Source organism: Pan troglodytes, chromosome 5 (genome assembly GCF_028858775.2).
Source record: "Pan troglodytes isolate AG18354 chromosome 5, NHGRI_mPanTro3-v2.0_pri, whole genome shotgun sequence".
Classification (NCBI taxonomy): domain Eukaryota; kingdom Metazoa; phylum Chordata; class Mammalia; order Primates; family Hominidae; genus Pan; species Pan troglodytes.
Genome location: NC_072403.2, coordinates 168,903,399 through 168,920,805, shown reverse-complemented (window position 1 = coordinate 168,920,805; position 17,407 = coordinate 168,903,399). Strand labels below are relative to the sequence as shown.

At 38.2% G+C, this 17,407-nt stretch overlaps 1 protein-coding gene across 15 annotated transcripts in view; it reads right to left on the bottom strand.

The window, feature by feature from the left end:
• Positions 1-17,407, bottom strand: part of ARID1B (AT-rich interaction domain 1B) — a 434,368-nt gene that overhangs the window by 259,739 nt on the left and 157,222 nt on the right. For all 15 annotated transcript variants that reach the window (XM_016956518.4, XM_016956522.4, XM_016956514.4 and 12 more), the window contains one exon: positions 15,241-15,351. In XM_016956518.4, the coding sequence (XP_016812007.3) occupies positions 15,241-15,351 (111 nt within the window). The remainder of the gene's footprint in view (positions 1-15,240; positions 15,352-17,407) is intronic.

Genomic DNA, 17,407 nt, shown 5'->3' with positions numbered 1-17,407 from the left:
AGTATGATTTAAGAAGGGATATGACAGGACAGTCAATAAAAATGTTGGGGAAAAGTAAACTGCATTAATCTATTTGCAACGGTAAAGTCATAGTCATTTCCTCTATAACTTCCCCAGTTACCTTTACACCAGTTACCACTAGATCTTATGAATAGTTTAAACTTCAATAAATAAGACTCGGAAAAAGCAGCGCTAAAAAACCAGGACAACTTTCAGGTTGTTACCCCCCACAAAATACCACCTGGCCCACAACAACATATTCATTTAATGTCATCTAATCAACTGCGGTGGAAAAAGGCAGAATTGAAAAAGGTATATTTCCTATATTAACCTAATTATTTAGGCATGTCCCCTTCTCTTACTTCCCCATATATATACACGAACCTATATAATATTTTAAATAAAGATTCAACATTAAGTATTCGACTTAAAAGTGCATTTAGTGATACTACCTGATTCACCATCTTTGGTCTTCCACTAAAGACCTGTGTTATCCTTCATGGCTGGTTGCTCCTATTACGGTTATATGGTGTTTGTACCAAAACTCTGAAAACTCTTTGAGCAATCTAAGGAGTTTGCCTAAAGCAGATGTGCTGCAAACCAACTAGATCTGTACCTATGCCTTTGCTTTTGCCTTGTTTTAGGTGATCTTGCTACTCACTAGTAATACCATGAGCTGAAATGAGCGAGGGAGGGTGAACCCCAATCACTGCAGCCACTATGCTACCATCTGACTCTGAGGATAAAGCTGGGGTGCAGATCAGTCTAACACTAGTCACTAACATCACATTTCCGAATTATCAACATATTTTAATTGTCCAAACTATACACCTGTAATTATTCCTAAGGAGTTAGAAATAATTCACAAGTTAGAAATAATTCACTTGTTAGGAATAATTAATTAAAATGTATTAAAACCTAGAGGATTTCACCCCTTCATCTTCACTCGTCCCCATAGTTTAGTTTTTGGTAGCTCAACAAACCAAAAATGGCAGCATAATACTGGGGAAATTCTTAAAAACACAAGGTTTATTAATGTAGTTTTCTCTTCTTTACGTTCTTCTGTGCAGGGTAAAACTGATAAAATATAAAAAATATAAAACTGAGGAACATGAAATAAAATGGATGCAGAAGAACCTCAGTGGCATTTACACTAACATTCTCTGCATCCAAAGAGGACTGCAGCATCGGGGTTCAGCAATGAAGTCACAGGCTAGGAGTCCCGGGGATCTGATTTAGACAAGAGTCAGCCACCTGTTCCAGTTCCTTGCTCATAGGAAAGGAATGCTGAATCTCAGGGAAGTGTGGTGCACTGGCAGCCCTAACAGGCCCTGGAAGCCAAATATCATTTCACAAGAGGAGGAGGGCAAAGAAAGGGCAAGAAATTGACATTCAATGGACACTTGTGAATGTGGCAGGCACTGCCCAAGTGGTTTATGAACCTTAGATCTCATGTATGTGCAAAGTACTCTAGGTGGAGTATCCCGGCTGAAAAGCTCAATTAGGTGTGAAATGTTCTTTGTCAAACAACAACGTGCATATTTAGATATATATATCTGATACCCCTAAAACAGGCCAGAATTATATGAAAGATGTTTTTATCCCTATAAAACATAGAAAATGCCAATTAAGTCAGCAAAAAAAGTAGTAAAAATAATAAAATCCTCATGAAGCCACTCAAGAAAGCCAGCATAAACATTACTCCTCTACACCAGGTGTTCACAAAAGGGTTGGGAGACTTGGAAGGCAGTGTTCTCTTCCTCTGAAATCACCAGCACTGATAAGACATGACTCAATGCCACCTGAATGTCTTGTATAAAAAGCTCTGACCACAGTTGTGTCATAGCCATTGCTGCTCTTAAACTTTCAAATAGTCAAGACTTCCACAAGATGGCAAAACACTTCTGTGAAATTATATGTGCTGAAAGTATGAATTCTGCAACTATAGGTACGTGGTTCTCTGAAGATAAAATGAAAAAAGATGTTAAAGTATTTTCAGTAACCAGCATCCCAAAAGTAGATATTTTCTGTTGAGGATTTCTTTTCTTATTCCTGAATGTGTTATGGGAAAGAACAGACATTAATAAGCTAGTGAAATAATTTGATTTTTTATTTATTTTTCTTTACATCTAATATAAAATCTTAGACATTAGACACAATAAATGATTATTAAACATAACTGAATTTTTCTGCATCATTGAGATGTGGAAAAGACAAGATACTGCGTCTTAATTGAGGATGTCAACATTTAGGCATGCTGGCTAAAGAAAGGCATAAATGCAGCAACTATGGGGCTAGGCACTGTGGCTCACATCTGCAATTTCAGCAGTTGGGCGGGTGGCAGAGGTGAGAGGATCACATGAGGCCAGGAGTTCAACACCAGCCTGGCAACAGAGTGAGACACCCTCCACCCTCACCACCCGCTGCCCCATCTCTACAAGAAATTTAAAAATTAGCCAGGCGTGGTGGCACACGCCTATAGTTCCAGCTACTCAAGAGGCTGAGGTGGAAGGCTGAGCCCAGGCGTTCAAGGCTATGATCATGCCCTTGCACTCCAGCGTAGGTGACAGAGCAAGACTCTGTCTCAAAAACATATTAAATAGAAATAAAGAAATAAATGCAGCAACTATGAAAAGCAAACACATTTGGGGAAATTTGACCACATTTGTATTTATTCAAGAATACCCCTAACTTTAATCAAAATTGGCAAAATAGTTTTTTTATTTAAAAGGAGAGACTGTTTTAGCTTTGAAAAAGCTCACAGGACGCCATGGTGGCACCATGCTCAGGAGCAGGTGCCTGAAGGAGCTGCTGTCATGACTGGAACAAGCTCCAGACAGACCACTATTCCACCACCGTTCAGCTGTCCTGCCATTCTGGAGTCTCTATTTTCGTAGATGGAAATTACAGCTCAAAAATAATCCAAATCAAATTAAATATATAAAAATACATGCATGTTAAGAAATCATTAATTTTAATTTTTCTTGTTTCATTAATTGCCCTTGGCAACTGCAATATGTTTCATCTTTAGCTTATACAAAAAGAATTTTTTAAACAAATTAAGCCAAAAGTTTTTCCTCTCATCCCTAAAGCAAAACCTTTGCTCTTTTCTTTGTCATTTCCTGGAGTAAAATGACAGGGCTTTTTAAAAATGAAGAAAAAAGAGGGGGAGGGGCTTGATTTTTTTTTTTTTTTTAATTAGCCCTTCAGAGTTCAGAATAATCTTTCTAAAGTCCCATTTCCTCTGCTAGGATCCAAATGTACAAGAAACTCCTGGTGCTCAAAGTAGTAACCCATTTCTACAAAATAAAAGGGGATATCTTTCAAAATAGCATGTTAAAGCAAGGTTCCCTGCACCATCGCCCCATACTCACACGCCCTACATCTGCAAAAAAGAAAAAAACAAGTAAAGGCATTAAATTTGTAGACTATGCCATACATACCTATATCCCCAAAAAGTTTCAGAGAAGGAGGAATTAATAATGAGACAAATTAAACTAAGAAATATTCCTCCAAAATGAACTAAATAAGACTGTAGCCCAAATCATTCAAAAGTATATATCAAACAAAGTAATACAAAGTAACTTGTCTTTACCCAAGGAAAGGAACCTATTTGGAAAGAAATTTACTGCACTATCCTAAAAGCAAAGAAAATAAGACTAGCCTGAGTCCCAACTGAACTACAGAGTTTCAGTTTTTATCTTGGGACTGTGCTCTTGCCCTAGTCCCAGTTACAGTTAGAGACACTCTGGGATGATGTGTGGAGTTGTTTATACACAGTCGGCTACAATACCCTTCAAATCATCTCCAAAAATTTAAATGAAATGCAAAGTTATAGCCAATGCTATCAATCTTTCAACATCAATTCTAATTTATGACAATGTTTTACTTCTATAAAGAACTATATAAGAAATAAGGCTTTAGTAGCAAAGATGAGTGAGTTGCTTCCTTTTAGATGTTACAGGATTTGAGCAAAGTTATTCAGGACTTGCTTTACTCTCATAAAAATCTCTGGGCATTCCTTTCTCTTCCCACCACCGTTTCCCTGTGTTTGTCAGCAACGCCACCAACACATCCTGGTCACACAGATTAAAAACCTCAAAAGCATCTATCCTCCTTCCCTCCCTCCCTCCCTCTATTCCAACAATTTTCTTCCTCTGCACTCCCACTGCCACCACAATTTCACAGCATCGCTGAGCTAACACTCTCAAGTTGTGTCCCTGCTCCAGGGTCATGACAGCATTTCGAAAATGAAGTTTTGCATACGTTAAAAGGGCGTTACAATGCGCTTAGTAACCTGAAAGCTCTAGACTTTCGAAATACTATAGAAGAATAGAGTGGGGGCTTTAAGCAGGCACATAGATGTCAGGAAGCCCTGTCTTTAAAATTCACACACCTCTATCTTGGACACTCACTAATGGGCATATTTACTTACTTTTTTTTTGAGATGGCGTCTCACTCTGTCGCTCAGACTGGAGTGCAATGGCACAATCTCGGCTCACGGCAACCTCCACCTCCCAGGTTCAAGCAATTCTCTTCCCTCAGCCTCCCGAGCAGCTGGGATTACAGGCGTGCACTGCCACGCCCGGCTAACATTTTTTTTTTTTTTTTCATATTTTTAGTAGAGACGGGGTTTCACCATGTTGGCCAGGCTGGTCTCAAACTCCTGACCTCAAGTGGTCTGCCCGCCTTGGCCTCCTGAAGTGCTGGGATTAAAGGCATGAGCCACCACGCCTGGCCCATTATTCTTCTTTTACTAGCAGTTTCTAGTGTCCATTAACTAATATTTTCACCTTTGTCGTTGTTGAGACAGGGTCTTGCTCTGTTGCCCAGGCTGGAGTACAGCGACGTGATCACTGCTCACTGCAGCCTCCATCTCGCAGGCTCAAGCCATCCTCCCACATCGGCCTCACAAAGTAGTTCAGACCACAGGCATGCCCTACCACACCCAGGTAATTTTTGTATTTTTAGTGAAGATGGGGTCTCACCATGTTGGCCAGGCCGGTCTCAAGCTCCTAGGCTCAAGAAATCTGCCCACTCACGGCTTTCCAAAGTGCTGGGCCACCGTGCCCAGACAATATTTTCATTTATATACAACCAGACTTTCAAAAATGGTGTCCAATGAATGAAGTGTCATATTACCATTCTAAAGCCAAACTTTTTCCAGGTACAGCATAATTACAAAAGACCAACTACACATTTTCCCCAGGTGTGGACTGACTCACTGCACAGCTCAACCACCCATGCCCATGGGGAAAGGAAAGACTCAGGGAGATCCCTACCTACGCAAGTCAGGAAATTCTAAAAACAGGAAAGAATCTGCAGGCACAGGTGGCAGGAGGCCGCAGCACACTCGGTGGTCCCCAGGCTCACTGTGGCCTGCTTTAGAAAGGACATCTGCCTGAGGAGCAGACATGGCTTCTGCCACTGCCTCAGTGCATACCATTTTGTGCTCTGACAGAAAGAGCAGTGAGAAAACAAGTAAAAATGAGAACTGTAACACACCACTCTACCCAGATCAAAACCAGTGAGCTCTAAACACTCACACACACACACACACAAAAAAGCCGGACGCGGTGGCTCACACCGGTAATCCCAGTACTTTGGGTGGCAGAGGCGGGTGGATCACAAGGTCAGGAGATCAAGACCATCCTGGCTAACATGGTGAAACCCCGTCTCTACTAAAAAAAAAAAAAAATACAAAAAAATTAGCTGGACTTGGTGGCAAGTGCCTGTAGTCCCAGCTACTCGGGAGGCTGAGGCAGGAGAATGGCAGGAACCTGGGAGGCGGAGGTTGCAGTGAGCCGAGATCGAGCCACTACACTCCAGCCTGGGCGACACAGCGAGACTCCATCTCAAAAAAAAAAAAAAAAAAAAAGAAAAGAAAAGAAAAAGAAGAAGAAAAAGCTTGCAGGGGATGCAGGAGGCATTCTCCAGGAAAACAGCTTGGGTTGCATTAAAGACGAACAGGGATTTTTCATGTCTCTGGGTTGCTACTACTTCCATTCATGTCAATCTCGGTTTAAAAAGCATAGTGTGTTTATGAATGACTTTTTAGTATAACAAATGTAAACCTGAGATTTGGAGGTGAAGGGAGGCCTCAGATACACACCCTTAGGGCCTTCCTTTCCCCACCAAGAAATGAAAAGCAACTGCCACATGATCAACTTGGTTCAGAAAACCGTCCGGTTGGCATTAGCCTTTGCATTACAAAGATTTCGGCGTCCTGCAGCTTTTTCATCTATTTGGTTGGCTGGTTGGTTTTTCTGCCTCCCCTTTACCTTTCCCATGAAGTTTTTTCCTTTTCCCTAGACTTCCCTATATGCAACGACATCACGGCTCCCAAACTGATCGTACAGGAGAGGAAGGAGGACCTCTGGAATCTCTAGGATGAACAAGAAGAGGGAGACCACAGGAAGGTCTGCGGCTCTCCAATGGCCTGCACAGTAAGATTATATACTCAGTAAGGCAACCCCAAATCCCTCAATAAGTTCAAGTGTCCCTGCTACAAAAGCAAATGGCATCGGAGAATGGAAGGGAGGCCACCAAGCAGCACACAGGAGCCGTTTCTGAAGATTTCAATGTACCTGCACTTTACTCACTCCACTGACTTTTTCCCAAATGCAAAGGGTCCGTTTTTATCAGTGCTTTTTCTCATACACTAACAAAGATGGCTTTTAATGTAAAATTTTGGAGCTAGAAGGTGCTAGAGTTTCCTAAATCTAACTTACTCATTTTTCAAAGAAACAGAAGCTCTGAGAAATGACGTGTATTGCTCAAGGCCAGAACCTTAGCTGAGAGTCTGCCCTGTTGGCATTCAGTGTGGCGATTAGAACAGGTCTCCCAGCCAAAACATATTATTTTATAAAAACAGTAAAGCCATTGTTTCTTCCATACAAGTCATTATAAGCTGTTTATTTTCATTTTTGTGAGGAGGAAAAAAGGCAAGTAATATAAACTACTTTCAAATCACAATTTTTACAATGACCCGATGGTAAATAAAATTGTAGTTAAATATTTATTTCATTTCAGTCTAATAATCAGGTTACATCGAGAGCTCTAAAAAATTAGCTATTAGTAAGTGAATGCTAAAAATGATATATGTAATTTTAGAATATTCTCACATGCAATGAACACGTACCATATGCACAGATGCATGCACACAGACAGCAACAAATACAAACCTGTGCACTGAAAAATGTAAATGGTATCTCAATCATGAACCAAGTAGAAAGATGTGCACACCATGATCTAAAATCGGGTACAATTTCGGTCCTGTGGAAAGAGACAATCGTACCAACATGCTTTTTTTTTTTTTTTTTTAAAGAATGCATTATGAAGAAAAGTAGTTGAGAAAGCTTAGTCACTTTTTTGTGGCTTACAGCTTTTTTCTCCTCTTTTATTCCAGGCTTAAACAAAGTTCAGTGGGGCATCAAAATGCCTGTTTTAAATTACAGTCTGTATTTTAAAATAGAATGCACGCACGGCATGTTCCTGAAGCTAGGGGGTGGGAGTGTTATTCACGGAAAATTGAAGGCTTGTTGAGTCAATAATCTTCTTTCATACAGTAACAATTTTCCGCTAAAATTTCTTGACCCAAACAAAGGAAAACAAGACCATTCAGTTATTTTACAACAATTTAGAGAAGGCAAAAGAAAAAGATGAGAAAACAAGAGAGACACCTCTAAAATCCTACATTGTGAGGGAAGAATGGGAAATTTTGGCTCAGGTAGAACCTTCTCTACATGTATTTATTTCCTCTCCTAAACTGACAGTTAACATTAAAAATTGTTACTTCCAGTCCCAAAGAAACATAAACCAGTCTACAAATGCTACTATGAGCTCCTGCTGGTTATATATCCCTTGTTATATAAAACAGATGTGTGCCTTCAGAGTTACCTGCGAAGTGAAAATCTGTAAATTAAAAGCTATTTCCCACCTAACTTGGATAATATAAAGTAGAATGCATTCAACGCCTCACACCGGCCATTGCCTGCAGGAGCTGGAGGCAGCAGATCCCAGTGCCCAGGAGAAGCAACAGGAGGAGGAGGATGGGTGGGTGGGTGAAGATGGTGGCATCTAGCCCAACATGGCAGGCACTGCCATGCCAAAACCAGAAGTGCAGGCTAGGGTGAGAAGAGGGACCTCAGAACATTAGAGTCATGTGGCTTTTTTTTTCTTTTTAGCATAAAAAATAAAAAGTTACACTTGCAGGAGCTGCAGTCCTGCCCTGGCCTCTGCACCATTGTGGAGCTCCTTGTATGCTCTGCTCTAGGTGGCTCTAGACTCCCTGAGACCCACTCTGGCTCCCCCTTCTGCTGGCCTGAGGCCCATGGGGTCCACGCTGCCTCTTTGGCCCAGGCATCCAGACCACAGAAGAGCTCCGTGGCCTCACAGAGGTCACTGGAAGAGCTGCAAGCTGGTCAAAGCCTGCCCATCCCTCATTTGTTATGGCAAAATTTGTATGCTGACTTTTCTATTAGCCAGGAATATCTGCATTTATCATCCCTTACTTAATGAGCCTCATTTATCAACTATAGATCATCCTTATCCTTCTATTATCAAAACCAATATCCTGCAAATCAGTTATGTTTCAGCCTCTCTTAATCTCCAATTTTGTCTAGTGTCTATTTTTTTATAGTACTCCTTCATACTCCTTCATTAATTTTTTAGGAACTAATTGACACTCCTATAAAATGGGTTGAAATTCATTTCCCCCATATTTTAAATGGAAATCTTCAGAATACTATATGAAAAAGTTTGCAGGGGCATGCTTAGTTGAAATGTATTTTAAAAAATTAAACAAATTCTTAAAATTAAAACATTACCACTAAGCAAATATCTCAGCTATGACGAATTCAGAATTTTATTTTAACGAGAACTGAGTATGTCAACTTAGAAACACTTTGCACACAAACATCTGAATTATTTAAAAGCAAACTATAGTTCTTTCTCAATATTAATTTATTCAGACTTTCCATTATATTTAGCCTTTTTTTTCCTGGAAGAATTCCAAACTGTTAAGGTTTTATTGAATTTTCATTTACAGAACAAATATTTAAATGGAAGATTGTTTTCAAAGAAGGAGAGAGACATACCTTCCTGCTTCCTACCTTGTTCAAGTTCAAGCATTATCCTTTATTTTCAAAATGACTATCAATATCATGAAAATATCCTAGGGAATAAAATCACAGGATATCACATCCTAAAGAAATAATCCATTTTGGAAAATAAACATCTGTCAGAGTCACTATCATATTTTTTAAATTCAGGTTTTCCAGCAAGGTCCTGAAATGCTCTTAATCTTAATCCAAAAATAACTGATATCTCCAGATAGAATAGACCAGTGATGAAAATTATGTTCAAGAACCTGATGAATCCTAAGAAGCTGAAGTATTGCATGTTCCCTTTAAAACTTCCCCAAGACATCAAAATGTGTCTGTACCTTTGGTTTTGAAACGATGCAAACGATAAGGTACGCCTGTAGATGTTCTGGGGGACAGGGCACCATCCTTCAGAGAACCTCCTCTTCCTCCCTGGCACGGGAGGCTTCCATTTTATAAAATATTTTCTCTGAAACTCTAAAACTCAACATAGCCTAATAACATTTTGAGAATACTGATAATAAACAGCTTAAGTCTTCAGCAGCACACAGGCATCATCCATGCCTGAACACTGAGATAAGCCTGATGACAGATATGGGTTTTCCTTCATTAACTTATAATTTTTTTAATGTTCATAATGATTTGAGAAGGATCAATCAACGGAAGACAGCTCCACTCTTAACCTTTTAATGACAACCATTTAAATCAACCTCAAATAAAAAGGTTTCAAAATACTTCATTCAATAGCCATACACCTAATTCTTACCTGGTAGATTTTAACTTTTGCCAAAACCTGCCAACTCACAGGTTCAGATGGTCTTAGCAATTTACATTTCTAGCTGGGTTGGACTGAGAACTAGCAAAAAGCTGAACCCAGTTAAAAAGCTTTTCCCGGTAGTTTCCAATCATTCACAGTATTATCAAATCTACATGCTTAGAACATCCATATGAATGTCAGCAATATTCAAATATGCTTCCAAAATACATGACCTTTTACCACTAACCAACGTAAGTGTCATTAAAGATTAAGAAACAAAAACCAACACAAACAGAGTGTTCTTCTTGAATTAAAGGCAGAACGCTGCATGCTCTGCGGCTAATAGCCAAGCCCAAAGAATATTCTTGGTAATAAAAGTTTTCCAACCATTCTCTTTCAGGCTTCCAATATCCTGTTTAACACCCTCTATTTCAAAGAACGACTAGCATTTACTACCTCCTTCCTTTCACAAAGAGCCAAAAAACATATGTTTTATCTAAAGCCCAATATTTCCGTCTAATTGCAAACTCAACAAAAGTGCCATAAGCACTATTCAACACATTTAGGGATTTTTAGTTAACTCAGAAAGATCAAACCCTTTTCATGCCAACCTCTTTAGATATTTCCTATTTAAGGAAGAAAGGGTCACAAAGAGGTTTTTAATGACCTGATGAGCCTTCTAGAACAGCCAATATTTATAGAAATATTTCACAAAGTCCTAATAAAGCAGTCCATTTTCAAATGCTCTTAGAGTATGACTGCCAAACTGATTGTATTCCAAACTGATTGTATTCTATATCTTAGGTAAACAGAATAATGAACCTCCTATCTGAAATACAAAGCTAGCAGCATGCCTCTCTGAAGAATAAAACAAATTAGTTATTTTTAAACTGAGGAATATTAACAACTCTTCAGATCCCTGGAGGGAAAAGCACTATAAGAAAGTGCTTATATAGTGTTTTATAAGAAAATAAAACTTTTTCCTTTTTCATGTTTACTTCCCTTTATACATGTTTATGAATATTTTATTAACTACCCATCTGTAATATAATTACTGAACTTATGATTACCATTTCTGTCAATTAATTTTTTATAAGTAAAAAAGATGTATTACTAAGAACAGAATGCTTTTAGGGTATTTTTAGCTTAATTATCCAAAGTGTCCACTTCTTTTCCTAAAGCTATGGTTACCAAAGTAAATCCAAATGTCACTTGGTAAAATAGAATCATTTTAAGAATAACACCCGCCTGGCGATGCAGACATCCACTCATTTAATCACTCAGCAGCACCAGCACAGAGAGCACAGGTGCCCTGAGAGCCATTCAATGCCACCTAACAGATCCCTTAGCAATTAAAAGAAAATTCTGAAAATGAGGAAATAATTTATTTTAAAATAATTTTTATAGAAATTTTTGAGGAAAATATTTACTGAATAGGACATAATAAATACCATGAAAAGCTTCCACTGAAATAGGGGAGCCAAGACAATGTTCAGGATAACTATAATAAAAGGATAAATAATAAATGCCACAAGAGGTGAAAATTTAACAGAACACTCAACAAAAAGTGTATTAAATCATATTTGAGGGCTATCTTGGAATAAAAATTGAGGGATATCCAATGTTTATGAAACAAGAAAATAAGTAACTGACAGCATCTTTTAGACATTCCACTGTGTCTTTAGCTTAAATGCTAGGTTTATTTCATACCAATATTAGAGGTCGTGAAAGCTAAATGTGCTCAAATTTTAAGTGATAATAGTCTAAGAAAGAGAGCTCTTCAATGTTAAGATTTATCAATAACAGTAATACCAAGGATGTATAAACTAATATAACTAAACAGGGAAATGCTGTACGACTAAGAGGTATAGAAATAAGTGGACGATATTAAGGAGGATTTGTTCAGTGCTTAGGTCTGAGTCCACTAAGCAAAAAGTAAATATGACTGGTCATGGCTCCAAGACAACAAGAGAACAAGTCATTAATTTATCAATCATTTGCCTTCTGCAGATGATGTGAAGGTCTATCTAAGTTAGCTGGAAAACATAACTGCATTGCCTACTGAAGGTCATCAAGAATTTAATGGCACGCAAATACAGAAAAACAGGTTCAAACAACAGTGAGGACAACTTGCTGAGGGATGAAATTATAGATGTAGCATAAAGATATTGGAAATGCCTTGATTTCTTATAATGCAAAGTTGTTACATTGTAACAAACATGCTAAAGAAAAATCTACTTAGGATACAGGTAGAAAATATCACATGCAGAAACATTACAAACCTATCTTTGTAAGCAAAAAGACTAAGAAATTACTACTTGAGAGGCATTCTTGTCATCGTCATTACATAAAATGAATAGAATAATTACACATTAGAATCACTATGCTGCATTTCGTAAATGGTACAGATAACACAATATACTTAATTCCAAATTACAAAACTACAGGTTTCAAATATCATGGATTGACTGTAGGTGAAAAGACAAAATTTATATCCTTGACACCTGAAAAGGAAAACCATAGCACAAGAGTAAATCTACAAAGGATCCAACAACAGCAAATTCAGATGTGATAACAAATACAGCTTCATGGGCTCTCCAGAATCAACCCAGCCAAGTTAGAGGACTACAGTATCTAATAAAAGTAACATTGTAAAATACAGACTATTAGAGCCGTAACAGAGTATCAACAAATCATTCCCTGAAACCACAATGACCTTAGCTCTGTGCAACTTATTATAAGTATCCACATAAATTAAAATATTTGTAAGCCCCATACAGAAAGTTTTTACACATGCAAAGCCCTCGTGGAAAAAAAAAAAAGTGGTGCAATAAATTTCATTTAAATACAGCCAAATTTCATCCTAACAGATTGGGGGTTTTAGGTGTAGCAGGTTATCTTACAGTTTGTCCTTCATTCAGTGACTGAATCTTCTACATACTTAACGTAAAACCTGGAAACTCTGCTCTCTAAAAAGAGATTATTGAAATGTGCTTGAAGTACTATTGAGTCAACCAGCATCTTATTTATCTGTGAGTTACAAAAACGGAAAGAAAATACCAATTGGGGTATTTCATTAAAAAAAAACTTACATTATGGACAACTTTAAATACTTTTGGGAAGTAGGCAAGATAAAGGTTAAGGAAGATAGCTATTATACATACATAACAAGACAGAAATAGAACAATTCAGAAAACATTTAAACAGTTGATGACTATATTCGTTCATCTCCTAAATGCCTTCATCCACTCTTCCAGCAATCAACTTAAAAGCTCCTATCCCAGACCAAACTCTTCAGTCAGTTACCTGAAACTACAATACTTCATGCCATCCCTAATAACACTGTAGAGTTAGCTGAATGTCAACCATCCAATCCAACAGATCCATGGCAAAAGGCATGTACTAGTAAGTGATGCTGAAGTTTCTGAGTAGATAATGAAGAAAGCAGTTTACCACAAACTATTTTTATAGCTATGCAGAAAATCTGCATCCATTTATGACAAATTTACCAACCTGTGTCACAGTACAAAATCATCAGCCAATGACAAATCTACAAGGTCGAGCCTCTCCAAAACCACTAAAAAACTGTTGAAAAAAGTGGAATTCACTGTTTACCTGCTTCCCATGCATCTATTTAAATTTCATAGAACCACAAAAGCTAATTTCCAATTACTTGGCAAATGTAGTATTTATCAACAGCATGCATGCCTCTGTCTCTCTCCTTCTCTCTCTCTCACACACGTACACACTACATGCTTACTAAGCTGCGAACTATCTGCTACAGAAAGTTTAGCAGCATACAACACAAAATCCATTACCTATTTCCCTCCTTCAAAACCAAATACCTAGACAACAAATACATCAACACAACTAAAGGGGGGGAAAAACACCACAATAAGATTTCACCCTCTCTCACATAAAAGTAAAAGGTATAAAAATTAGAGTTTCAAAAATATATCCATCAGATTCAAAGACAGTAGACATCCTGTGGTCATCACTTACCTTCTCTAAATCTGCATATACATTAAAATGTATACGGTATGGTACGCATGTCAAATGTCATGTTTAACATTCACTACAAATGTCTGTTCTCAAATGTTTAGAAGTAATATAATAAATCTAAGTTAATGCAAACATAGTTGAAATTCCAATTAAAATCATGGCTATACTGAATTCCCATCTTAAAACAAACGTTCTCCATAGAAACTAGGCAATGACAACAATTCTTCAAATAAATGTAAAAATATTTATTGGTATAGATTTATTCTTTTTTTTTTTTTTTTTTTTTTGAGATGGAGTCTCGCTCTATTTCCCAGACTGGAGTGCAGTGGTGCAATCTCAGCTCACTGCAACCTCCGCCTCCTGGGTTCAAGTGATTCTCCTGCCTCAGCCTCCTGCAGATTTATTCTTTTAGTTAATAAAGACTTCCTTTAAATTAGGTTCTCTATTAAAAAAGGCAAATTAAGTAGATACGAACTATTTATGAGCATCAACATGATACCCCATATAATAGCCACTACTCTTATAAATAGAAACCCCAATCACCATATACTATTTACTGGTGGAAATAAACAGCTTTGTCAATTTATTTTTTTTTTTTTTTTTTTTTTTTGGAGATGAAGTTTCCCTCTTGTTGCCCAGGCTGAAGTGCAATGGCGCGATCTCGGCTCACCACAACCTCTGCCTCCTGGGTTCAAGCGATTCTCCTGCCTCAGCCTTCCGAGTAGCTGGGATTACAGGCAGGCACCACCACACCTGGCTAATTTTGTATTTTTAGTAGAGATAGGGTTTCTCCATGTTGGTCAGGCTGGTCTTGAACTCCCGACCTCAGGTGATCCGCCCACCTTGGCCTCCCAAAGTGCTGAGATTACAGGCATGAGCCACCGCGTCTGGCCTCAAATTTCAAACCACCTTCTTTTGGGTGATTTCTCATTACATAAATAGAAAGTCCTAGAAGAAATTCAAATTACTATCAGGTATTTTATCTCATCATTTGTATCCTTTGCAAAGCGCAAATTTCTTTTAAGTTTTGACTCCTCTAAGGACACCTCTGTTCTGTATCGCTGCCAAAAAGCAACAGCCTAAAGAAAGCTCAACTGTACAACAGCAATAACCGCCTGCACACAAAATAGACCAGCCGCATAAAACCTTCCAACTGATGTCTACACTCTGCAACAGAGATATATACACATGAAATAGACTTATCCAGGACTACAGAACTCCTAAAAGGTAAACCTTGAAAAATTGACCACAAAATAAACCTGAAGTCTAGAAACTTCTCAATCATGTCATAATATAAAGTAGAACAAACAAAAACAACAGCTCTTTCTAAAAGTCTTTAACTCATTACATTTCCAAATCAGCACAATAATGTCTTACTGGTAAACTTGATGGTCTTTCTTGTTGCATTAAGTTCAAGTCTTCATGGTTAGGTTTTCCGGGGGCCAGAGGAGGTTGAGATCTAGTTCCATAGCCTTCCTGAGACATGTCCTAAAAAAAAAACACAAACACAAAGCACTTCATAAATATCTCAATGAGTTATAAGCTTCTTCAGTAACTAAAATTAAACAAAAGCTTGGCTGGGCACAGTGGCTCACGCCTGTAATCCCAGCACTTCGGGAGATCAAGGCAGGCAGATCGCTTGAGCCCAGGAGTTCAAGACCAGCCTGGGCAATGTAGGGAGACTCCATCTCTACAAAAATAATAAAAAATTAGCCGAGTGTGGTGGTGCAGCTACTTGGGAGGCTGAGGTGGGAGGACAGCTTGAGCCTGGAGGTGGAGGCTGCAGTGAACTTTGACTGCACCGCTGCACTCCAGCGTGGGCGACAGAGCGAGACCCTGTGTCAAACAAAACAGAACAAAACAAAACAAAAGCTTATCACAACCAACAACTGTTACATTTTAGCAGGCATATAAATATGTTATGGCTATAATTTAATACATTATCAGAAGCAAAAATTTTAAAAAGCAGTGAATAACAGCAGAAATATAAACTATATATATATATATAATTAACAACTAAATTTATTATGAGACCATACCAAGTACTGTATTTGAGTTTTGCAGGAAGAAGACTAGTTCATAAAAACGGGGAGGGAGGTCAGCTGTAGCCAACCCAAACTGTCTTTAAACCCAGAGCGAACCCAGAGCAAACCAAAAGCTCCCTGGACTGTTGAATTCCGATTTTGGTCAAACTGCCTTTAATATTACCTCAAAAAGTTGAAATAACTAACGAAAACCTTACTATCAACTATACCTTAACAGGTCCTCTCAATTACCCACAAAACAGCGTAAATCGTTATTAAGCTGATAGGATCCTGAGGTTTCTATAAAACCAATAAACACGCATATATAGAACTCCATATGCTCATGGGGCATAGTTTTCAGAGAACCATCATAAAGAATAAAACAACAGTGGGGAACAAAACACACCCAAAAAACCTGAATAGGCACAATAAACTTATAATTAACACGGCCTTTCTGGCATCTTGTCAAACACTCTTCCAAGAGGTATTCTGCATGGTTTCAGCATTGTGCTGAAATAATTAGCATATATAACTCAAATACCACACCACACCACATTTACTGTATACCAGATCTCTAGCTACCTAACTGTGTATGCTCAGCTACTAAACATTCTACCAGTTTCCCCCTGAAGTCAAAGAGCAGGACAGAATTGTTAAATACTTATTATAGCATGTCTCAATTGGCACTGAAAGTTGAAGAACCAGTTTCTAATTGAAGAGAAAAAAAGAATGGAAAATATTGCTTTAAAATAAAATTATCTCCCTTCCCTTGTCAGTTCAAATATGTGTTGGTATTAAAGAAACATCATATACAAGTTCTATTTCTGTTAAGTCCCTGGAATATTGCTTTAAAAAATTCATGTTTATTACTTGAAATCCTATAAAAAGCTTCTGCTGTCCCACCCCTTTCTTGCACACTTAAAATTACATGGCTTCTTAAGCCAGGAAACTTTGGAGCAATAGCTGGTACCACAAAGTACACAAGCTGTACAAACTAGATTTAACCAGCCTAGTGTTGGTGCGACCTGCCTTTCAACACGCTCTGAAATACAGGAGCATGCCAATAATTCCAGCTTTTCACATGTAGCCCTTCTTCCCTTTAAATACATCTCCATCAAAAAACAAACAAACAAAAAACAAACAAAAAAGCCTCAGATATTTAACCTCTACTAGTAATGTACCCAGTTCATATCATATTTTTCTAAGAGAATTCAATGCTATTTGTCTAGGTTTTTATTTGATAACAATAAGGTGAGAGTAAGAACAGGCAATCCAAGGACACTTACAGAGTGGCTCTGCAATCTGGTTGCCAGCAGAGGGTGACAATTAAGCTTGTGGGGCACAAAAGCAAAGGCTGAAAGATTATGACCACTCTCCCCACCACCTTCCCCCTCAAACACCACGTTTCTTCCAGATTCTAGATTTCCACTTGTCACACAGACTTCCCGCTGGGTGCCCTGCAGGTTCCTTTCCATAAACAGCATGGATTTCAAATCAAACAGGGCACAAGGCCTCTATTC